Source organism: Martes martes (genome assembly GCF_963455335.1).
Source record: "Martes martes genome assembly, chromosome: 5".
Classification (NCBI taxonomy): domain Eukaryota; kingdom Metazoa; phylum Chordata; class Mammalia; order Carnivora; family Mustelidae; genus Martes; species Martes martes.
In genome coordinates this window covers 117,753,110-117,778,131 of record NC_137892.1, presented here as the reverse complement: position 1 = coordinate 117,778,131, position 25,022 = coordinate 117,753,110, and the positions used below count along the sequence as shown (strand labels likewise).

Below are 25,022 nucleotides of genomic sequence, written 5' to 3'. Positions count from 1 at the left end.
TAAAAACAAATGTTCATGTAGACAAAACCTAAAAGGAAAAAAACCATGAAAAACTGTGTGAAGGGACACATTTGTTTAAAATTGTATTTACATAGTGAAAAAGTTAATCTCTCTTAAGGAAAAGAAAAACAGCATTTCTATATAAAACCTCTCTCTTCATTTGCTAGGGTAGTGTCCCATGGCTGAGCTGATTTAATTCTGCTGAGTATCAGTTTCCACTCTTCTGGCTCAGCAGCCTATATGTTCTATCAGTGCCCCGTCTGCACACATAAAAGCTTTTGAAGACAGCTCTGGATGGAGGACCAGAAGGGAAGGGTGTCATGTGTTATCTTTTGGCTAGCTGAACAGTGCTGGACACTATTTCCTAGGAATGCCAACCCCAACCCAAATCCAGCCCCAGGTCCAGCAGACTTCTTCTTTTTTACTGTCTATCTCTGTAACTTTTAAGATTTCCATTTTTATTTTCTTCTAAAACAGTACTCTAGTATCTGGTAAAAACATGGTAAGGTTTGGGAGATGTTATGTAAAACACAGGCAATTTTATTACTATAGCACTCCTCAGAGACTATAATTCTTTTTTTTTTTTTTTAAGATTTTTTATTTATTTATTTGACAGAGAGAGATCACAAATAGGCAGAGAGGCAGGCAAAGAGGGAGAGAGGAGGAAGCAGGCTCACCGCTGAGCGGAGCGCCCAATGTGGGGCTCGATCCCAGGACCCTGAGATCATGACCTGAGCTGAAGACAGAGGCTTTAACCCACTGAGCCACCCAGGCGCCCCTCAGAGACTATAATTCTGAACTGCACTGAGAGTCTCCAAGAGGGGACTACACTAAACATTTCTAAAACTTCGGGTGTAACGTATCTTCTTCCTGGAATATTTTCTAAGTGTCCCCAAAACCCACTTTGGTGTTCACTATTTTTAAAAACTGCCCTTTATATTAGACTTCCAAAACTGTCTATACCTTTCCTCTTACCACTTATTTTTAGTATCTGTTAGTTATTTTTTCTTAATGGATAGCTTTTCCTTTAACCTTTCATTTTTATGTTCTTAAATTCCTATCTGATGGCTTTCAGCCTTTTATCTTGCTTTACATCTCACTTATTTTTAATCAAACCTCTTGGCTGATCTTTACTGTTGATTTCAGTTTCCTATCTTGTTTAAGTCTCATCAGTTTTACTGTTTGTGCCCTTTTTCCCCATTGGGTTTTAAAAACCTTTTAAACTTTATTCCATCCCTCAAAGTTTTCTATTTCTAGCTTTAAGTGTTAACTTCTTAATCCTCTTTAAGAACCCTATATTAAACATCTTTCCTTTTTTTTTTTTCCTGCATGTTGGCTTCTTTTATGGTATTTTATAACGTATTGTTGAACTAACAGAAACAGGGCACAAGAGCTCAAGAAAAGAGAGGGATTGCCTCTTCTCACAGCCCTTACCTTCACAGACTGCTATTTTTATGGGGACTCTGATCAGGGGTAACATTTTTCACAAGGATTGATGAAATACATATATGAGATACTCAAAAAGAAATTAGCTTTATCAAGTCCCAAGGGTGAAAAAATTATTCTTCTTATGCATTAGAGCTGCTTTTTAACAATATTAGTTTCCACGTATTTGAAAAGGAGCCAACATGAAGGCAGCTTCATTACTTCTCATCCTGAAAAACGATCTGAGGGCACGTCATAAAGCTGGGTAGACTGCATGCAATTCTTGGATGTTTGGAGTCATCTCTGGGAGTCTTTTCTCTCAAGGCCTACTTCCCATTAATCTCCAAGACCTGCTCGTGCTGCATTAAAAATACAGGCATACCAGGAGCACGGGTGGCTCAGTCGTTTAAGCATCTGCCCAGATCCTGATCTCAAGGTCCTGGGATTGAGCCCTGCATCAGGATCTCTGCTAAGTGGGGAGTCTGCTTCTCCCTCTCACTCTCTCTCTCAAATAAAATCTTAAAAAAAAAAAATGCAGGAACCCAGGGGCGGGATGGGTGCGCTTGGGTGGCTCAGTCAGTTAAACGTCTGCCTTCAGATCAGGTCCTGATCTCAGGGTCCTGGGATTAAGCCCCACGTTGGGCTCCCTGCTCAGCTGGGGAATCTGCTACTCCCTTTTCCTCCCCCTGCTTTTGTGTGTGCTCTTTCTCTCTCTCTCAAATAAATATAAGAGCCACTGATCTCTCCATTTTGGGTGTATTCTCTATTTATTCATCCTTCAAACTGTGACCAGATTCAGTTTTCCAACATTTAATGTTGGTCATGCTGGTCCATCACTAATTCATCGCCACCTTCCCCAAACATTCTCCTCTTCATGTATCAATGGACAGTAACATCCACAGTTATGGCTTCAACCTTGTAACTGATTACTTCCCTCCCCTCTTCCCATCCAGCATCAAATCCATTCCCTGGTCTTTTCTCCTGTAGTTTGTAAGTATCTCTAATATATCCATCTACTTCTCCCTACCTCCACTGCCACTACCTTAGAGACTGGGGGTCCCAACCATTTCTTACCCAGATTACTGCCAACAATATTGTAACTAAAGTCTCTGCTTCTCCTCCATCTCCCACCATGCTAGGGCCAAAGCAAACTCTTCCTGAAATACCAATCCTATCTATGCTCCCATTTTAAATCCTACGAAGTCTTCCTTACTACCTTCAAGATGAAGTCCAAATTCCTTAACATGACAAAAAAAGGTCCTTCGTATGAGGTATCAGTTTACTTTTTTAGTCCCATTACTGTCATTCTCACCACTAGACCCTTGTACAAGCTGTTCCCTCTGTCTGAAAGCCCTCTGCCTGTCCATCCCTGCCCCTGGCCTCACTTCACCTTACCATCAGGTTTTAGTTTAAATGTCATTTCCTCCAAGAAATCTTCCTTTAACTCTGGAGATCTGCCTATATGCACTTCAAAGCATCCTGTTCTTTATCTTGACCTAAAACTAAAACTAGTGTACTATCACAGACATGTATATTTTCTTGTCTTTCTCCTTTTCTGGACTGAAAACATCCAGAAGACACAAACTGTCTTTCTCACTTAAAGATCCCCAGTGCCTTTAACAGGCTTGGTGATAGCAGATATCCAATAAATATTTATTGAGTAATTGAACAAATAACTTAAACAGGTTCTTTCCTCTGACTAAAAAAGTCCTGTGATCAGGACCTGCTTGATCTGGCCTCAAACTACCTGTCTAGCCTTTCCTCCCATTACTTCTGTTTGATTTCCTTTATGGGATAATTATATTTTATTACCATCTGAAATTTAAACAGGCCCTTTCTTACCTCAGTAACTGTTCACTCCTGGAATCATCTTTCAGCTAAATTCAAACCTAGTTTTTAACAAAGACACAAAAATGAAGCTTACATGATTCCTTCTAACCCATAACCTCCCTTTTCTATGATGAAATAAACATTACATTTATAGCCCTTATGAATTATAGTGCCCTGTACAATAGCTATGTATGAACTTAATCTTAATTCCCCCGTGAAACATTGTAAGTTTTTTTGGAAACAAGTATAGTTGATTCTCTTATTTGAGGATTCTGTATTTGAGTTTGCTTACTAAAATGTTTCTCTAACACTAAAATCAATATTCACAGCACTTTCACGGTCATTTGTGAAGATGTACAGAGCAGTGAAAAATTTGAGTCATCTGTTGTGCATATTCCCAGATGAGGTCAGAAAGGTTATGCTCTGCCTTATTGTTTTAGTTCTCATACTGTAAAGAAGTGCCCTTTTCCCAGTCTATGCAATGACATGATTTTTCACATCTTTGTGGTTTTTTTGGTGATTTCACTGTTTAATGGCCTTCAAGCCTGGTGTGAAGGTGCTGTCTATAGTGTTCTAAGTATTAAGAAGGCTATAATGTGCCTTACACAGAAAATGCCTGTGTCAGTAAGCTTTGTTCAGCCATGTAGTATAGTGTTGTTGGCCCTATGCTCAGGGTCACTGAATCATCAATGTATATGATAAATGTGTTCATATAGAAATTGACACAAAACATGGCTATGCATTGATGGGATGATGAAAATGTGCACAGAGGTGCACAGAAACCTAACCCGGGAACAAAGGTTCAGTATTTGCTAATTCAATGTTTGTGGTGACTCTGGAGAACCTGTGCACCTCAAACAAGAAGAAATGACTGTACCACATATTATGCATTCTTATTTCCCTCTCAGTATCTAACCATGAATGCCTCACATAAAATGGATATTTAATAACTGACCAGTGAATACCTGAGTGGAATCCATAATCTCTTGGTAACAGAGAGGGGAATGTAAAACAAAGAAACTGAGATTAAGACATGAATAGAGGGGGCTAAAATAAATATACTCTAACCAACAAATATACAGAGAATGACATGAGAAATATTACCTTCATGAAATTTTTTTTGGGGGGGGGAGGGAACCTGGCCGGCTCAGGCAGTAGAGCATATGACCCCTGATCTCAAGAGTCTTGAGTTCAAGACCCAAGATGGGCATGGAGCCTACTTAAAACACAAGGGGAAAAGAAAAAAAAGGACCCCAGAAGCCCTGAGCAGACCCACCGCCACTGCCGGCCTAGTTACCATCACACCCCAGGAGGAGCTGCAGCTGCTGGAGGCCACCCCACTCACGATCACCGCAACCAAGAGCAGCAAGACCGAGACCCAGCAGCTGCCTGCTGACCCCGCCCTCAGTGCCCCAGACACCAAGTCCAGCACCACAGGCAGTGGTGCAGTCCGCAGCGCCTGCCAGCAGGGACAAGAAGGTCATGGCAAGGAAGGTTTTGGGAATAGTGCAATGGTTCAGTGTGAGAAACGGATGTGGTTTCATCAATAGGAATGACACCAAGGAAGATGTATTTGTACACCAGACTGCCATAAAGAATAACCAGCCCAGGAAGTACCTTCACAGTGTAGGAGATGGAGAGACTGCTCAGTTGGATGTTGTTGAAGAAGAAAAGGGTGCGGAGGCAGCAAATGTTGACAGGCCCTGGTGGAGTTCCAGCGCAAGGCAGTAAATATGCAGCAGACCATAACCATTACAGATGCTATCCACATTGCAGGGGTCTTCCATGCAATTACCGGCAGAATTACCAGAATAGTGAGAGTGGGGAAAAGAACGAGGGATCGGAAAGTGCTCCCGAAGGCCAGGCCCAACAGCGCCGGCCCAACCACAGGCGACGGTTCCCACCTTACTACATGCAGAGACCCTATGGGCGTCGACCACAGTATGCCAACCCTCCCGTGCAGGGAGAAGTGATGGAAGGTGCTGACAACCAGGGTGCAGGAGAACAATGTAGACCAGTGAGACAGAGTATGTATTGGGCTTATAGATGACGATTCTACAGGGCTCCTCCTCACCAAACACAACCTAGAAAGGATGGCAACGAGGAAGGTAAGAAAAATCAAGATGAGACCCAGGGTCAGCAGCCACCTCAACGTCAGTACCACTGCAACTTCAGTTATGGATGCAGACGCCCAGAAAACCCTAAACCACAAGATGGCAAAGAAACAAAAGCAAACGATCTACCAGCTGAGAATTCGTCCACTCCGGAGGCTTTTTACTCCCATTTACTCGCGGGGCTGAGTAAATGCTGGCTTACCATCTCTACCATCATCCGGTTCAGTCATCCAACACGAAGAAATGAAGATGGAATTCCAGCAATAAAAAATGAACAAAAGACTGGAGCTGAAGACCTTAAGTGCTTGCTTTTTGCCCACTGGCCAGATAAACAGAGCTATCTGCATTATCTATGCAGCATGGGTTTTTTTATTATTTTTACCTAAAGATGTCTCTTTTTGGTAATGACAAATGTGTTTAAAAAAAAAAAAAAAGCCTGTTTTTTTCTCAATATACCTTTAAAGGTTTTTAAATTGCTTCATATCTGGTCAAGCAGAGATTTTTAAGAATCTCATTTTTAATTTGTAATAAAAGTTTACAACTTGATTTTTTCAAAAAAGTCAACAAATGGCAAACACCCATTAATAAAGGTCTTAAATAATAATTTAAAAAGGGGAGGGGAAGGCTCTCCTGTTTCAATCTGAGGTCTTTTGAAGACATGGCCAGAAAGACTTGTTAATTTGCTATATCCCCTAAAATTGGCTTACTGACCCCTAACAAAAACTTAAGAGTTAAGACACACACTGGCACAAGAATTCTATGTCCACAGAAAACTGTAAAGAGCTAAACACCAAAATCTAAAGTTAAAAAATACTTCAAAACCTTTAAACCTCCTACTCCTGCTGTCAACTATGGATTAAGGGGCCATCAAAGGTTTCCCCTCTACAGAGGTTTAATTCTTAATACAAGCAGCTCTCACTTTGCATGGCACCTTGTTAGCTGAAACTTGGACATACTAGTACTATGCCTTCGCTTTACACTGTTACTGCAGAAGAGCTGTGTAAAAGACTCTGCACAGCAGTAACTCTTGTGTATTCTTTCCCAAATAAGGCAAACAGCACAAGCAACTGAGCACATTTTATTGCCCACTTCACATTTTATTCCATAAGAGGGCCTTATTTATCAGTTTTTAAACACTTACTTAACTCTATGGGCCAGGCAATGTTTTAAGCCCTTCACAAACAATTCATCTAATCTAGCAACTTCATGAGGCAATTACTATTATTATTCCCATTTTACGGATGAGGAAACTGAGACACAAAGAGGTTAAATATCTTGCTCAAGGCCATATGACCATTAAGTGGTATGCTTAGGATTTCAACTTAGTCTGAATCCAGAGATAAAGGTTTAGGGCTTTTGCTCCTAACTGCTTATGTTACAACCACAATTTTAACCACTGCCCCTTTCTATTTGTCCCCCTTCTGATCTATTATCTAACTGAGTAGCAAGAGTAGTTATACCAATGGAATCATTTCACTCTCTTATTGAAATTCCTCACCAGTTTCTTATTACACTTACAATAAATCCAAGCTCCATGCAATGGCCAAACATTCCCTGAGACTACCTTCCTCCATGTTCTTTCATACTGTTCTCTTTCTCACCAGCTCTTTCACCACTTTGATTATTCCATATTATCTTCTCTCTGGGAACCTCCTTCCTCTACTCTCGTTAAAAATCTTTTAAGTCTTAACATAAACCCCCCGTCCTCAGAAAGGCTTTCTTCTCCTGTTCTATTTAAAACAGTCCCATTCATCATTCTCTACGTTAGCCCCTTCACTTCACACTTAAAAATATAATTATTTTATTTACTTGTTTTTTATTGATCTCTTCCTACCAAGACTTATTTACAACTACACTTCAAGTATCTGAAACCATTCTAAATGAACAGTAAATACTAATGAAATGAATAAACCAGGTCATCCTGTGGCTTTTTGCAATCCTTAATATAATACCTCATTCTCTGTCATATGGGTATCTGACATGAGAAGCACACCTACAATTTTAGCTTTGTTATCAGAGATTATATAAACATTAAGAATATACTTTAATTCATTCACTAAAAGATTCTCATCATATATCCTAAAAAACTCTGAAAAATGTCATCAGTTTAAAAGGAATGTGAATGTGTTATTTTCAAAATTACTCCTTATAAATCCCAACATGGCCAAAGAGATATTATCTGCGTTAAAATCAAACAGTGGTGTTGTATCTCCATCAAATTTCTCAAACTCTTACTCTTAATGGACAACTTACTTGTATTTATCTTATTTTTTTTAAGGATTATTTAATAAAGATTTTGGGGCACCTGGGTGTCTCAGTGGGTTAATGCCTCTGCCTTCGGCTCAGGTCATGATCCCAGGGTCCTGGCATGGAGCTCTGCATTGGGCTCTGCTTAGCAGGGAGCCTGCTTCTCTCTGCTCTCTGTCTGCCTCTCTGCCTGTTTGTGATCTCTGTCTGTCAAATAAATAAATAAATAAATCTTTTAAAAAAAGGTTTAAAAAAGATTTTGTTTATTTATTTGACAGAGAGAGAGACAGCGAGAGATGTTTGGAACACAAATGGGGAGTGGGAGAGGGAGAAGCAGGCTCCGGCTGGGCAGGGAGCCCAACATGGGACTCAGCTCCCAGGACCCTGGGATCATGACCTGAGCTGAAAGCAGACACTGAACTACTGAGCCACCCAGGTGCCCTGTTTTATTTAAAATTGTGTAATTTCACTGCTTTTTAATATACACACATGATTTTTTTTAACTGTTGGAAAAATGCCACTCTCAACATATAACCAATTTTTCCCAATTTAAGTCAAAAGGATTTCATATTCCAAATGAATTATGTATTTGGTTTGCAGATAAAGTAAGCATAAATCTAAACTTAAGATATATACCCAAAGACTATCTATAGAAAATTAATCCTCAATACTTAATTCTACAAAAGTCCCATAGATATTTTTACACTTGTTTGCTAAATGAAGTGTCGGCATCCAGCGTTCTAATTAGAATCGTGCTGTCATAATTGAAACTTAAATTACTCAGTAATCAGTTGCTAGCATAAACTGAACAAGAGTTATATTATGACAGAAGTATATGAATTATAGGTAGGTGGCTGTAACAGGAGAAACCACTGGAAGAATACATTTTATAGAAGCATTTTATTGACAATTATATTATCTACAATACATATACTTGTAAAGCACGTGTTTTGATTGTTTTTTTATACTAAACTGATTTGTAGAAAGCAAATTACAATGCTAGAGGTGGGAAAAGCGGGGAGAGACTAGCAATGGAGCAGGCTTCACATTGCTTATTCTCTTAAAGTTTAAAAATATGAAAACAAAACCTTAATTATCCAGAAAAAAGTCATCACTGTACTTCTCCCACGTGCCAACTCTTTGTACTTACTGTAGGTGTTTCTACATACTAAGAAATTCTAACATCTTAATTGTGACAAATATCTCTCTATATATAATCTACCCTGTCATCTGTATTTTAAAAATCTGCCTCAAAAAAAATAAAATTAAATAAAAAATAAATAAATATGCCTCAGCACTAAAAGTAACCAAGGCCAGGGGTCCTTGGAGAAATTACTGACTTCAGGGCTGAAGTAGTAAAAGTACAGGATAAGTTTGAAACATCTTATCCAGAAAGTGAGAAAGTGCCCAAAAAACAAAATGAAAATAAAACCAAACAAAACACACACTAAAAAGACAAAGGCCTGCTTTACAAGGCTCCCACTGGCCAAAACTGTGACAACTTGAATGCTGAAATAAATAAGGACAGTATGGATTACAACCCACTGAATAAAATTACAAGGGATTACAACCCACTGAATAAAATGATAAGGGAGGGATGTAGGGAAGGAGGGGGAGTAATGAAAGCTCTTTTGTATGGTACACTGATAAATACATACAGGGATGGAATGTGGGGGAAGGTAACAGAAGGAGGTGAGTCACCAACCAGTAAACATCACAATGAAGACTAGTTAAAGCAAGAAGCATCAGCAGATGCTAAATCTAGGGGGGAGTTTGAGAAGAGAAGAGATCTTAGACTATCTCCCTACAGACTGCTTATTTCTTATTATGATGAGAACAGTTAACTACACAGTGAAGAAACCAGACAACACCTTGACTTAGTGCTCAAAATTAACAGAGCATACGGACCTTGTGTTCCTCCTGAAAAGGACATACTATTAATGTACTATCCCAGCTCAGAATACATACAACATCAGCTAACCTTAAATTGAGGAATAACCTTAAGTACAGAGATAAAATAACTGGCTTATAATCTTCAAAAATGCCAATGTTATGAGAGGCAAAGAAAAGTTAAGGAACTCCTCATTAAAGGAGACTAAAGAGTCATGACAAATACATGATCCTGGACAGAATCCTGCACTGGAATGAGATGACTTAACACAACTGGAATACAGACTATAGAGAGAGAAAATTATTCTTTCAATGTTAAATTTCTTGAATCTGATACCCATATTATGGTTATGTAGAATAATCTCTGTTCTTAGGAAATGCACACTGACGTTCTGAGGCAAAGGTGGTATGTAACCTACTTTTAAAAATGTATCAGAAATGTGTGTGTGTGTGTGTGTGTGTGTGTGTATAGACGAAGTGGAAGAGCAAGAAGAGAATGTAAAGCAAATATGGCAAAAATCTTAAAAATCGGTGAGTTAGGATAAAGGATTACAGGTCTTTCCCTTACTATTCTTACAATTTTAATTTCAGAATAAAACGTTATTTAAAACTTTGCCTAATTGCATAATATTGTGAATATATTAAATGCCACTGAATTCAGCACTTTAAAATGGTTAAGGCTATGTGATTCTTACCTCAGTATTTTTTTTTTTTAATTTGTCTCTCTAGGTAACATACATAACTTGGAACAAAAGTCAAACTCCATGAAAATGGTTAGGTTTATTACCTTTTCATTTTGAGCTATCATTTTCTTGATTCTACAATTTGAAGAACATTTATTTCAGTCTTGAACTAGGCAATGACTAGTTTTTTCAAGTGCAATCATTATTCTAGTAAAGCACTGAAGAATCTAGATGCAGAGTGAACATTATGCTTTCAGATATAGAACGCAAAAGTTAAAATGTTAAAGTTTATCAGAGTTAAAACATAAGGAAATTTAGGCTAGCCTAAATTTTATAATTAATGTCATTTTATATTTAACTTACAGTAAAAGGAACAATTAGTAATATGAAGTATGCATATTTTAACCTTTTAGTACAGCAAATACCACATCTCCTTTTCCAAACCATGTTAGCATGTCAAGCAGTCTTAAATACTTACACAACTGAAAAATCCTAATGGTTAAACATTTTACTCAACTAATAAATAGGCCAAAAACACCCTTAATGAAACTCTTAGGGCTGTTCTAGTTCTAAAGTTTCCATGTAACACAGTAACCTATTACCATATTTAATGACAATAAAAGCTAGCAAAATGTTATATTTAGATACAACAGTGACAGAATATTTAGACTCTAAATAACCAGGACACCCATTCCCACTTGCCAGAAAAACTTTTAGTAAAATATTTAGCATAAGATATTTATTTGAAAGTTGTTTTGGAAATACCAGTCATTAGAAATTCAACTGTATATCCTGTGGTACACATTATCAATTCAAGTACAAGTTCTTCAAGTGCAATTTCTAATAAATTTTAGAAGCCTAAGCTCCCGAGGTAATAAATTTTAAAAGCCTAAGCTCTCAAAGTCCTATTTTTTTGAAAGTATGGAATATTATTCCTATTCAACAACCAAAACCACTCCTACTCTACTTAAAGCAGCTTTAGACAGTCTTTTGCTACTGACGGCAGTTGTTTAATGCCTCTTGCGCAGGTTAGTCAAGAAATCAAATTTTTGTTTTATAAAGAAAAAAACTGTGATTTTTTTATTAGGATGTATCATGTGTTAAAATGGTTTCACAAACAGATCAAATATCCAAGGTATTAAAAAGTGTAGTGTTAATTTTGTGTTCTAGATCCCAATTCTAGTTTGTATAGGTATGGATAAAACAGCCACTATAATAATTTTAATAGTAAAAATTTTACTGTTAAGGGGGTTTAACAGTTTATTTAAAAATTTCTGCCAACTTTTAAATTTCTTTTAATTAGAACTAATCTAAGGAATAACAGTCTTTGTTCATCTCTTTTAATCCTGGGTTATTGTTTTTAAAGCTGTCTCCCAATGACGAAACTACATAAACAAAACAAAAACACTGAAGAATTCATTGAGAACACAGTGATAACATTTTCATAATATAGTAACTCAATAAATTCTTTTAACAGTCCTGAAAGGTAGAACTTATCCCATTTTATACAGGAAAAGTGGACAAAATCTCTTAATTTATCAGGTCTCCCTTCTAATTACCCTTCCACCGCTCATTTAAGGATTTTATTTGAAAGAGAGGGAGAGAGAGAATCTTAAGCAGACTCCCTGCTGAGCACAGAGCTCAAAGCCCAGGCTCATTCTCAGGTGGCCTACAACCACTCATTTAATAATAAAACTGAAATCCAAAGAAATCTGCTCAGCTTCGGCATACTAATGACCAGTATCTTTCTAAATATGTGGCACCCTATTTAAGGTAATTTTAGTAAATGTACTACCTGATTCCTTCAAGAAAAAAATCTAAAAGGAAGTTCTGAAATTAGTTACCCTTAAAAAAATAGCTTTATACTATTCTAAGAGAATGATAAATTGATGAAAAATTCTGCACTGGGACATGAAAATTACATCTTTGTAGATACAAATGCCTGACACTGTACGATATTGTACAGTGTGATCACATGACTGATTATTTTCACTTTTACCTGATTAAGTTCAGAAACACTGATAAATATCAAGCACTAACCAAAGTATGTAACTAAACCCCCCCCTTTTAAAAAAAGATCGATTATTTATTTATTTATTTTATTTATTTGACAGAGATGCAGTGCAAGAGGGAACACAAGGAGGGGGAGTGGGAGAGAGAGAAGCACACCTCCCCTGAGAAGGAAGCCTGGGATCATGACCTGAGCAGAAGGCAGAAGCTTAACAACTGGGCCACCCAGGCGCCCCTGTAACTAAAAATCATATCAACAAAGCTAAAATGAGAAATCCTGTACCTACTTCAATAGTAATGTTTGTAAAACTACCTCTATATGAAGTCGAGTATTTGATATTTTGTTTAAATTGAGTTTTTCATTTTTTACCCTTGATTGATTGAACTCAAGATTTATCCATATAAATGTACTTCCAAATCCTAAAAACTACATTCAACTTTTCTGACATATAGGAAATTACTTTCAGAACCCCACCACCAAAATTTAAGCCTCTATAATTTAGCTCCCCTGAAGCTATTTAAAAACCCCCAAATATCTATACTTCAAAATTATTTACTTTGTACTATCTGGAGTAGGAAGGGCTCTTCCTTTTGTGATGGAACATCATCTCAGACAGTATTCACTCATGTTATCCTATGTTTGGAACCATTTGGGAGCAGGTTCTTATCAGTGACTCTACACTGTTATTTGACTGGTTTCAGATTTTGCACTTCATGTTTGATACCTTATTTAGCCTCATCTTCCTTTCAGGCAAATACACATAAAAAAGAGAAAGTATCTCAGGATGTTTCTCTTTCATGAAGCTTTTGCTATCTTGTTCTTTTTATTCTCTGAATTTCAACAGTATTTACACTCCTATACCCCAAATCCAGGTATCATACCATCTTATATTATTCTCTATTTCTTTTTCATGTGCTTCTCGGGTACATCTGCTTGACAGAATCAAATGCTGCCACTGGAACCATAAGGTCTCTCTCATCTTATAGTACTCCATAGGGCTCATGGAAGATGTTTAATGAGTACTCAATGAAGGACCTTTATAATGAATGGCCATGATTAGTAAGGATTTTCAGTTACTGCATAGCATTTAAATATTTATAACCTATGCCAAAAACATAGTACTTAGGTAAGTATATAATGGACTATGGAATATATTCTTAATGCTCAATCTGAAGAAAAATTGGGAAAAGTTGGGCATAAATCACAGATTCATACAACATAGTACTACATGCACAGCAAAGACCACAATCTAAAGATCAAAGGATTATATGAAACTTTAAAGTTGTGGAAGCTGGCAACAAGACTACTAATTCTGAAGCACGTAGTATAGCTCATAACTGTTATACTTTCTAAGATTTAAGTAGTGAGCACCTTCACTACAATACCTAAGATTTTCTTTTGCACCTACATAGACATCTGTTTGCTTTCCTTCTGTTAAAGGGCATCCAACTTACAGACATTATTCAAAGTACTGCAAGAGTCCAGAAAGCTTTTCTTTTATAATAGGTACATACAGGGGGAAAAAAAATCACCAAATTTGGTTCAGAAACTTAAGAATTATGAATTTCTTCCTAAGTAATTTTTAATTAGTATAAGGTATACACTAGTAACTCACCCTTATTATAGTAAAATAAGGCATTCTTTGTTTAATGTCTTGTAAAAGTTAGCGAAAACTGTTAAATATATGTCCTTACAGCAGACATCTAGATTTAAATCTAGACTCTTATTTTCTAGATGTGTTACTCTGGGCAAGTGCCTGGACATCTCTATGGCCCATTTCCTCATCAATAAATTGAAGATGATAATAATGTTGTCACAATTGTTCTTGGCATATGGCAAATGTTAAATAACTACTAGCTTTTATTAAAAATATATGGGCTTGGAAGATTTCCTCAGTAATATAAATCGGCTTATCAAATTAAAGATATTCAAAAATATTCATTGAGCACCTACTATATGTAATATACTGTTCTAAGAGTCAGTAATACAGGAGTAAACAAAACAAAGTCCCTCCCTTTAAGGAATTTAATCGCTGAGGCAGCAGAAGAACACATGTAAATAAAGGCAGTAGAGGGAAAAGAGTGATGCAGGTGAATGCATGCTATTTTATATGGGGAATAAACAGAGAATCAGGGAGTGGTGGTAGATGAGGTCACAGGGGGCAGTAGAGAGACAGATCAAGTACAGGCTGGGAGGCAGTGAGGAGTGAGAGGAGCTCTGAGGCAGATCTGTTTCAGTATTTTTTTTTTTTTTTAATCTATTTGACAGAGAGATCACAAGTAGGCAGAGAGGCAGGCAGAGAGAGCGGGAGAAGCAGGCTCCCCGCCGAGCAGAGACCCTGATTTGGGGCTCGATCCCAGGACCCTGAGATCACGACCTAAGCCGAAGGCAGAGGCTTAACCCACTGAGCCACCGAGGCGCCCCCTGATTCAGTATTTTTAAAGAATCACTAGTGCTATGTGAAAAGCAGGTTATAGGATTAAAAATTTCATTTGGCTTCATGAGAAATAAGAGACACTTCAAAAACCCACTGATTGCCAAACTTATAAATACAAGCCAAACACATTAAACCAAGGGTATTATTTAACTATTATGGGTTAATTACAAATAAAAATAGTTTTAATCAGACAACCTTAAGTTGAAGAATGAATATGAGAAAAATCAATAGGAAAAAACCCTCAGCATATTTATTTGCACTGTTCTTTAATGATTTGCTAAAAATACATGAAAACAAATGGCAAAAGAAACAAGAAATTGAATATTCAAAGCAGATGCTTTTTCAATTTAAAAAATGTAAGGCTAGATCTAGATGAGGATTTTTTAAAAGATTTTTATCCATTTGACAGAACGAGAGAGAGAGAGAGAGATAGAGAACATATAAGCCAGGGGAGGGCAGAGGGAGAGGGAGCAGCAGACGCCCCACTGAGCAGGGAGGCCAATGCAGGGCTTGATACAAGGACTCTGGGATCATGACCTGAACTGAAGGCAGATGCATAACCCCACTGAGTCACCCAAGCACCCTAGGTGAGAATTTTTGAGTGAAACATTTCAAAAGCATGCATACACATCTGCCATGCAGTGGTGAATGTAGGTGGAAGTTAAAATTATTTACAGTTGAATTATATAGAACCTACTCTCCTAAGAATTTAGAAACTTAGCAAAATTCACATGTCAAAAGACATTCTTATTGGCAAACTACTTTCCTTAAGTACAAAACATGCCTATGGTTGCAAATTAACAAAATTATTCGTATCTAATAATTCATTAGTTAAATCTATCCACAAGTCATAAACAGCTATAAATTGTTTCCAACATGGGAATACATTATATTCTTTTACCTGTATTTAATTTTCAGGCTAAAGAGCTCTGGTAAGGCAAAAAAATTTCTTGCCAACTTGGGAGAATGGACTGAATAATTGGAAAGCCCCTTCTGCGATGTACTTTCCTTGTATATATTGCTCATCTATTGTCAGAGGTCACAAATTTGATATATTTTAGAGGTTTCTTTTTATTTTTAAGTTTTTTTTTTTTTAAGATTTATTTATTTGACAGACAGAGATCACAAGTAGGCAGAGAGGCAGGCAGATAGAGAGGGGAAGCAGGCTCCCAGCCAAGCAGAGAGCCTGATGTGGGGCTCCGAAGGCAGAGGCTTTTGCCCACTGAGCCACCCAGGTGCCCCAGAGGTTTCTTTTTCCTGATACTGTTCAGTTTCTTTAAGAATAAGTCATCAACTTCAATTTGCCTTAAAAAAATAAATCTTTTTATATCTTAGGAGGAAAGTTTACATTAGCCCTGTCTTTGAAATCTTGAAAAAAATACAAAACAAACTGAACAAAAATTAGCAGATGGAAATTGCATTATGTCTTCCCAAAGACTATTCCTCAACATGTCTTTTTAAAGAACTACTTCTGAAATATGTTTTACAATATTAAAGTAAAAGCATTTATAACTTGGTGAAAACACCACACAGCACAGGTAGGAGAGATACTTATGAGAGTTTTCTTTTATGTAGGTTAAGCTGTCCATTCAGATGAAGAGCTTTATGAAAGAGTGCCCCTGAAAATAATGATTCATGGATTAAAACACAGTTCTTACATACTTGTAAATAATGTAGTCTGACAACAATATTTTCATTCTTTTAAACACTTATTCTTTTGAATTTTTTGTACGTTATAAATTACTTTCTGTATTACATAATAACAATAGGCATTTCAAGAGTTTATGTCAGATAATATGCTAAGTGTTTCACATGAATTTAATCCTTACAAGAACCCTGTAAAAAAAGTATCTCCACTTCCTAGACAGAAAAATGTAGAGATATTGTTTCAATGCCCAAGACCACTGCTTCTTAGTAGTGGACCTAGGATTTTAGTCAGGTTCTGATCTCTAAACCAAACTGCTTCACAGATCCGTATTGCCTGGAGGTATAGTAGGATAAGGTGTTTTGCTAGCAAATTACTATAAAAACAGGTGGATGGACAAACACACATAAGTCGACTAAACAAGGAAAACTTATGAAATGACACCTTAAAAAAGCATAAAGGAATAAACAGTTAAATATGTTGTTCCAGAATGTTAAGTAATGTCAGCTGAGGCTAAAAGTAGTTAACTCACTGTATCTAAGAGCTATGACAAATACTAAAAAAAAAACCACCAAAAAACTTTCTAAAAGCTAAATATATCTTAATATGAAAGATGAAACAGTAAAATTTCTTCAAGATTAAAATGTTAAACTGCCTATACTCTTTCTTCTTAAAAGAAATATAAGTAAACATTAGAAATAAATAAGAAAATAATACAAGAACATAGAGAAAAAGGTTCAACTGTGGAGTCATACTGTAAAAACTAGGAGTACTAGTAAGTGTAATTTAAAATTAAAAAAAAAAAAAAAAAGCCAAGTACTTTTAGTGGATTTATCAGTAAGCAGATGAAAAACTACTGGCAAACTAATACTACATGGCACAGAAAAACACAAGAGGCAACTAAGTGATTTTTAAAAGCATTCTGACACTAGTTCTAAATAGGCTAATTTAAACTAAAGAAATGGTGGCAGAAGATAAATTAAACTCTTTGTTCTTTGGAATTAAATTCTTAATATCGTCTTATAACCACTTGCTAGAGGAGAAGGAGGGTAATTATTTCAGCAGTAACAATTATCTGCAATTGGTTCCCCAAAATTTGATATGGTACGACTAAAAAGCTGACAGTCATGTTTGCTTTCAAACTCTAAGACACACGCGGATGAGAGATTTACTGGTAGGATAGGGAAATATAGGGGAAACCATGTGCGGACTAAAAGGCAAAACTGATAAGTTCAAGTTGTAGCATATCTGTAATATTAAGTTTCTTTTTTTTTTTAAGATTTTATTTATTTGACAGAGAGAGAGACACACACACAGACAGGAAGAGAGGGGAATACAAGCAGGGTGAGTGGAGAGGGAAGCAGGTTTCCCATTGAGCAAGGAACCCGATGGGGGACGCTGCTCCCAGGAACATGAACAGAAGGCAGAAGCTTAACGATTGAGCCACATAGGTGCCCCAATGTCAAGTTTCTTGAAGGCAGGTATTATACTTTTCAAGTTCAGAAAGTATAGTACTACTCCAAAAAAATAATAAATATATTATCTGTTGAAATAACCGAATGAAACTATTTCCTATAAAAGCCAAAAGTTCTCCCTCTGGGTTCTAGGCTAGAACAGTAGTTTCTGTAGCTCCGTTACATGAGCTAAAACATGCTTGTAACACCAACAAAAATCAGCCTATGGGGGAAAATGCAAGCGATGTTTAGGAAAATAACTTAAAATGGACTATCTATAGCAGCTGCCTTTCTATAGGAGTTAGCCCACACCTGGAAATCACTATCATAAAAAGAGAAAGAACCACTGGGGCGCCTGGGTGGCTCAGTCGTTGGGCGTCTGCCTTCGGCTTGCGTCGTGGTCCCGGGATCAGAGCCTGCTTCTCCCTCTCCCACTTCCCCTGCTTGGGATCCCTCTCTCACTGTGTCTCTCTCTGTCAAATAAATAAATAAAATCTTTAAAAAGAAAAAAAAGAGTAAGGATCACTAATGAAATCGATTTACCATTAATATTACTCCCTGAGATGAAAGATAAGGATTAGCTGGGTCTGAATAACAAGCAGCAGTTGTGATCTACTACTATCATGTCACGTTCACTGTATTTCCAAAATTTGGAGAAAAAATAGAGCAGAATTGCAGCACCTTTCAATCTGTACCATGTAGGATGACAAAATATAAAAGTTATCCAATTTCACTACAAGAAGGCAGGTCACACAATAGTGGTCAAGCTAATCCTAGTCAGTTAGAGTGGTGCCACTTATCCTTTCCTACCAACGCTGCCTTTTATGCAACTTGAGTACAAGTGGGAGGAAACAGGTCCTCCAAGCTCTGGGTGGCCTATGACTTTATCTGCTTTTCTCAGTGTTCTGCAAAACAAGCCATTTAATACTGCCAGGAGGTGCAAGAATTGTGGAAAGTATCTTCTCACCCTCCAGGTCTTCAAGCTCTCAAAAGCGAGTATTTGAAATATATCATTATATTTCAGGACTGCCACCATACTTGATCTAACTGTAGCTCCAGGGAACTTATTCTGAAAAAGTGTATTTTTCTTTCTGAAGTAAACCTCAGTGGTTAGGGATATATGCTAAATGAAAATCCTTGTTCTCCTGAGTCACGGGATGCACTTATTTACTGCATAAAGCATTTACATATAACATACAATGATTACCACTTAAAAAAAAATTCCCTTTTCAGCCCAAACTATCTCTGGAGGATAATGACTTCCAAAATTTATCTGCTATTATGAAATACTACTTTCACTTCTTTCCCATTAATGGAAATTCATGTCTCCAAAGAGCCAGTGAAGTTGGAAACAGTCTTTCTCTACCCTAGTCCCCTCATTTTACAGATAAGGAATCTATAATCTGGAAATCTATGTGATTCTCTCTAAAATTAGACATATGGCTAGCTTAAAGGGCAGTATCAGAATCTGAACCCAGGTCTCCAACTAGCGCCCTTAATCCAAACTCACTGAGTAATCCTTAATCACTCCGTTGTTTCTTCATGTCAAGTTCCCTCAATACCTTATCCCCCAATAATCAAAGTGGCCATTCTATGGATCCATTTCTCCTCCATTATGGCATTTTAAGGTGGAGAGTCTAACTGAACACAGTAACAGAGGTACTGGTTCTTACATTTTGAGGGAAGAATTTCTTCTCTTCTGCCAGTGAAAGACGAAAATTAAATCCTGAGTATTCATCAGTAAAATAACCTCACATCTTATTATCATGTGTCAGACACCCACAAAAGCTTTAAAAAGTCCTTGGTGCAACATTCTTACACGTTCTTGAATAACTTGGTTCAAGTCTCCATTCTAAAGTGGGTAGTAAAAAGGAAGACAGAGTTCTTTTTTAAGAACAGTTGTTCCATTACGACTTGATAACTACTTCCGTGGCAAATTTAACCTGAACACTTGATTAGTAACACAGGTGATAAAGACAAAACAATATGAACTGTACAAGAGCAGGAACATTGTCTTGATTTCTTTCTCCTGAAAAATGTATACAGTCTCTGCAAATTTGTGAGTACCACAAACTTAGTCCTCCAAGATAACAAGATGTTTCTTAGTGGTTTCCTCTTCTGTTCTCTGACTTAGAAACAGATAGTTTTGTAGAGACTTTTAGACTTTTAAAAACGATTTAAGCTGGTAACTAAGTCCTTGTATCATATATTTAAAAAAAACAAAACCCTCAAAAACAAAAAACAAAACAAAACGAAAACCAACCAATGATCCTGTAAGACATACATGGCATCCACAGGGAAAAAAATTAAAGAACAACTAATGAACCTGTATCTGGAAAAGAACGATGATTTTATCTTTAGAAAGCAAAGGCTGTATAAATAGCAAAATAAGCCCAAAATAAATGTCTGAGGGCTTAACCATCAAATGAATAGCTGATAAAGGAAAATTATTAAAGCAAATCACTCTTCAAACATGGTGCTTCTCTTCTAATGTTTATCTCACTCTCAATGCAGAACATCTGTTACAGTTATCAAAAGTATACTAGATCTAAACATATTGTGTTAGGGGCTTTATATGTAAAGCCTTTAGCCCTTAATCCTTACAACATTGTAAGGTAGGTATCTATTATTATTTACACACTGCACCTAAGAAAACTAGGGCACTTAAAGATTAAGTAACTTGCCTAGGTTACAAAGCTCTTCAGGTTCTGAAACCTATGGGTTTTTTTAGGTGCTCCATTGCCTTGGTAGCTCAGAAAATCTGAAAATGCAGTCAAACTCTAAGTTCTATCCGATGCATTATCCACGCCACTATGAATGGTGGTTTTTTGTTTTTTGCTTTAGTTTTGTTTTGTTTTTGGTGTCAAGAAAGACTCAATAGTTTGCCATCTACACTTCCTGATTTTAGGTTGGGCTGGTGTCACAAACGTTTTTGTCACCACACATATTGCCTAAGTACTAGAACCCAAAAGGAAGAGACCCAGTTAAAAATCTTAACCTTTATTTCCTGCTGGCCTAGAAGAACTTACTTAACCATTGTTATATCCGTTAAATAAGGTTTTCTTAGTGTAGTGAGACACTGAAGTTATCACTTAAGTGTAAAGAAAATCATCCACATTATTAGTCATTTTACTTGTCAGGGAAGTTAACAGCAGATCAACAGATATAAACCTGGGCTGTTTCTTTCTTTAAGGGAAATTTCTTAATGACTTGTTAATTACCCCAAATGGAACAAGTGGCCCTCCAAAAATGAAGTGTAGTGGAAAAGAAACAGAGGAAAAGAAGATCACAGTAAGTTACATGGTGATCTACTTTCACTAGCGTTAGGAAAGCAAAAGATGAATCTCCTCTTGAGTAACTTCGGTCTGACCACAACCGCCACTTGTTACACCTATCACCCACCCCAACACTTCAGGTTCATTAGGAATTAGAAGAAACCCAAAAGGTAAAGTACACAATCCGACCGGGCCTGAGGTCTCCGCACCACACCCTAAGGAACACAGTGCGTCAGTGCATTGCGTCCCTCACCCCCAAACCTTCGCTGCTACCCTGGAGGCAAAGCCCAAAGCCTGGGGCCGAAGACTGTCCTTCGGTCAGGGCAGTGACCCAGCTCTAGACAACCCCCGCCCCCTCCCCTGACCAAATGGTCTATGCTTAGTGGGATGGAGGTAGGGGCAAGATGAGGAAGGCCTGCACAGGAGAGGAAGGGGCTAACGGGATGTTTTGAAACGAGGAAGGGTCCCTTCTCAGCCTCGCCGGTCTGGACGAGCTCTGGGCCAGGGAAAGAGCCGGCCGCCGCCATGATGGGGCTGGCCGAGCCGGGGGGCGTGACGCGGAAGGCCCCGGGCGCGGGGCCAGCTCCCCTTCCCCCTTTCTCCCCTCCCCTGCGTGGGCCTCGGCCACAACTGGCCCCCGATACTCACGCTTTGTCCACCAGCTCTCGCACCTTCCACATGTTCAACATTGTGCCCCGTGCGGGCCGAGCCGCCGCTTCCCTCCCCAACTCCCCACGGACCCCGGGACACTTCCGCGCCGGGGCAGATCCAGGCCGGGGTCGCTGCCGCCGCCCACCGCCTCGAACTCCCCCAGTTAGGTCCTTCTCTTGCCACAGCCGCGGCGCCGCCGGTGACACGTCGAGACGCGGGGGCAGAGGCGCTGCGTGGAGCGGAAGTGCCCGACTTTCCGCCCGCTGTGCGCGGGGTACGCCGGGACTTGTAGTTCTCTGCGGACATAGCGGACCCGTTAAGCTGAGCGTGTTGGTGTGGTAAGTTTGGTACTATATTTGTCAGACTTTCCCAGTCCTACGCACGCTTCCCCATGCCTCTGACCTCCGGAACCAGAAACTCTGGATGATGGGGCCCAGTAATCTGTGTTTTAACGAATCCTCCGTGCTCAAGTGTCAGAAGCATTAGCATAGGATCTAGTTGCATTCAGACAAACTTTTCAAACGTAAACCATTGCTTCTCCACAGAAACAGTCCACAGCGTGCTATAATTTTGAGCCTTCAAAATGAAAGGATTTTCTTGTGAAATAAGTCTTGTTAAAATATTACCTGAGAAAGTCCAGAATAAATAACGTGGGAACAGTCCAGAAAAAATTAAGAAATATAAAGTATTGCTGTGTTATTAATAATGATTATACAGAAATGTTGTTGCCATATGTATTTGTATTCCATAGTGACAGAAGCATCACTGTATTTGGTTCCAAATATACTTCCTTCTTAGGGCCTGAATTTCCACACCTGTAAATTGAAGAGACTGTATTCTAAAACTTACTCCACTCTAATTCTATGATACAGTGGTTTTATATTTAGACAGCTATCTAATATCCTCCTTAGATACTTCATCTTGAAGCTCAGAAACTTAGTTCGCACCCTATAGAAAACTAGAAAGACATCACTAGGACATGACCAAGAACTTGGCGGGTTTATATTCTAAAGCATAGGTATATACACACTGCATTCAGTGTTTTATTGTAGTGGCTGCTGTCGCTTCATTTTTCACTTACTCATTTTTAACAATGTTCATGTTAAAGCTGCAAGAAACCTTAAAATTCATTTGATCCAACTGCTTAAATTTTACAGTGCTTTTCATTCTGTAAATATTTATTGAGAATTTTCAGTGTGCTAGGAGTAAGGAATACAGTTGGGAACAAGACTGATACAACCTCGGCTCTCTAGGATCTTAAATGTCTTTAGAGCAAATATAATAATTAAAGAGACATTTAAGATAATTGCAGATAGATAGTGGTTGAAGAAAACAGAAGATAATGTTACAGAGAATGACGTTAGAGGAGAATAATGTTAGGGAGTGTTTAGGGCCTCTTTGAGGACACTGTATTTACGCTAAAACTTGAATGATGAAAAGGAGCTGGCCATAAAAAAGATCTGCAAGAAAAGAGTATCTGGTGGAGGGAACAGAGGAAGACTGATTCACAAGGGAGAAGTGAGATTGATTGCTGCCAGTTGTGACACCTGTTAACAATGATCCTAAATCAAGAACCCAGAACTTCTGACCCCCTAGTTGCTCAGGTCAAGTCCCCTCTTCACATTGCATCCATATAATTATTGGAAGCATTTTTGAAAGGGTTTCAATGCAGCTTTGGGATTAAGGCCTGAAAGAAGCAAGTTGAAAGAATTGCCAGACAGGAAAAAAAAAAAAAAAGCAGAAATCGGGACAAAGCTATCTCAAAGCTTTGTCAAGATAGGAGTGCTTGGGCAGACATAAAGTGAATTTGATTGGTGGGTGGGGAGAGGCAGAGAAAGATGAGAAGAGATAGGTAGAGAAACGGGGCTTTCAAATGAGAAGTTTGTTTCCTGTGGAAAGGACTGTCCAGCCCAAGATTCAAAGGATGGAATGTGGCCAGAGGAGATAAGAAAGAGAAACTACCTTGTATAAATAATAGCTCAGCAAGTTAACTTTCAAACAAGCAGGTCCAGGGTACACCAGCAGAATGGGCCTCACATAAAAATAACCACCTTCTTGCCCTGGGCCTGTTTGCACATTCATAGCAATTCACAATCAGCATCGCCAGAATTACCTAGAGATTACAATGTCACTGTCTACTTTGCTTGTTTCAGCACCAAGTTTGGAAGTGTCTAGACTTATTCCCGAGTTGTCATGCTGGGGCCTTCTAGAATGTAACGCCAAAAAACCTGCCTGTCTACCTTTGATTCCAGAGAGTTGCTAATGGACTCAGAAGAACTAGACAAAGAGAGTCTGTTAAAAAGTGGTCTCCAAAGACTAACCATTTGCATGTCAACAAAGTGTTCCGTTTTTACCTTTTATCTTGCAAGTTTGGGAGCAGTTTCCATAGTAACTTCTTTGTGGCAATTTAAATGTGTCCATTGTAGAAAAATAAATGAGAAAATGTCCCACTCACCCCTCTTCAGGAAAACACATTTTTCACTAAATGAGCTGACAGTTTGAGTAAGGCCAAACCAATGCAAGGTTTGAAAGCAGATGTCCTCAGATGTGTGAGGCGCTGTTGTAGATGCTGGCTGCATGTCTTGTGTGGTTGGCTCCCTGGTGTTTCCTTCTGAAGATTTAATTCATGGTACACAGGTGTGGCAACCATGGGAAGGCACAGCCCAAATCTCTTTTTAAGAGAACCAGTTGCAAGGAATGTGGATGGCTGACAGCTTCCAGCAGCCACTCCTCAGGGATCAACCACAATACTGACATCCAGGCTGCGCTCTCACTGGGCTACTCTCAGGCGGGGAGTGAGCACATTGGAGCCAGGCCATTTCTCCCCAGTGCATTGCCCTGGGCTCCCCATCAGTCTCGTGCAATATTCCTCTGAGTTTTCTTGCAATCAGGGGGTCTTCCTACTCAATCTTCCTTCGTTCTCTCTCTCTCTCTTAACCTGTGTCAGAACTTCCTTGGAGTCTGAGGCTGTCCCCACCTCCTTTTATTCCCACTTCCCTTTATTCTTTGTAGGTGTTTCCCCGAGTTGATCTCTTACCATTTAATTCCATCTTGGTTCTGCTTCCTGCAGTAACTAACTTGACAGGACAGGCAAACAGTTCTACCTTGGTTTCAGTATTTGGCCCGGTGAGTCCTGTTTCTGATCACACTGACTGTTCCTCTCTAGAAGTTGACATACGCGGTTTCTAATCATATTGTAAGAGTTGCTGCAAGAGCCATGCAGATTATATATTGCACAACCCTAGGGGCACCGTTTCTATGGACTCCGCTGAATGCCAGATGATTAACCACAGAGAGGAAGTATAAAGTAATGGTTAGAAAGAGTAGATTCTGGATTCAGACCAACCTAGGCTCAATCTT

At 38.4% G+C, this 25,022-nt stretch overlaps 2 protein-coding genes and 1 pseudogene across 26 annotated transcripts in view; 2 read left to right on the top strand and 1 right to left on the bottom strand.

Annotated features, from left to right (window-relative positions):
• Positions 1 to 21,878, bottom strand: part of CLINT1 (clathrin interactor 1) — a 59,031-nt gene extending 37,153 nt beyond the window's left edge. For both annotated transcript variants that reach the window (XM_080805089.1, XM_080805088.1), the window contains exon 1: positions 21,660 to 21,878. In XM_080805089.1, coding sequence (XP_080661215.1) covers positions 21,660 to 21,700 — 41 coding nt within the window. In that variant the 5' untranslated portion in view covers positions 21,701 to 21,878. The remainder of the gene's footprint in view (positions 1 to 21,659) is intronic.
• Positions 3,443 to 5,755, top strand: LOC308342630 (Y-box-binding protein 1-like; annotated as a pseudogene). The gene is made up of 2 exons: positions 3,443 to 3,479; positions 4,549 to 5,755. The product of its transcript is annotated as a Y-box-binding protein 1-like (transcript).
• LOC308343878 (uncharacterized protein) overlaps positions 20,602 to 25,022 on the top strand; it is a 391,106-nt gene continuing 386,685 nt past the window's right edge. For 22 of the 23 annotated variants that reach the window (XR_013966916.1, XR_013966917.1, XR_013966918.1 and 19 more), the window contains exon 1: positions 21,939 to 22,000. Coding sequence is in view for 1 of the 23 variants with exons in the window: in XM_080805090.1 (XP_080661216.1) it covers positions 21,537 to 22,000 (464 nt within the window). In the remaining 22 variants the exon portion in view is untranslated. Of the gene's footprint in view, positions 22,001 to 25,022 lie in introns of all 23 variants that reach the window. The other variant, XM_080805090.1, reaches the window with a different exon arrangement.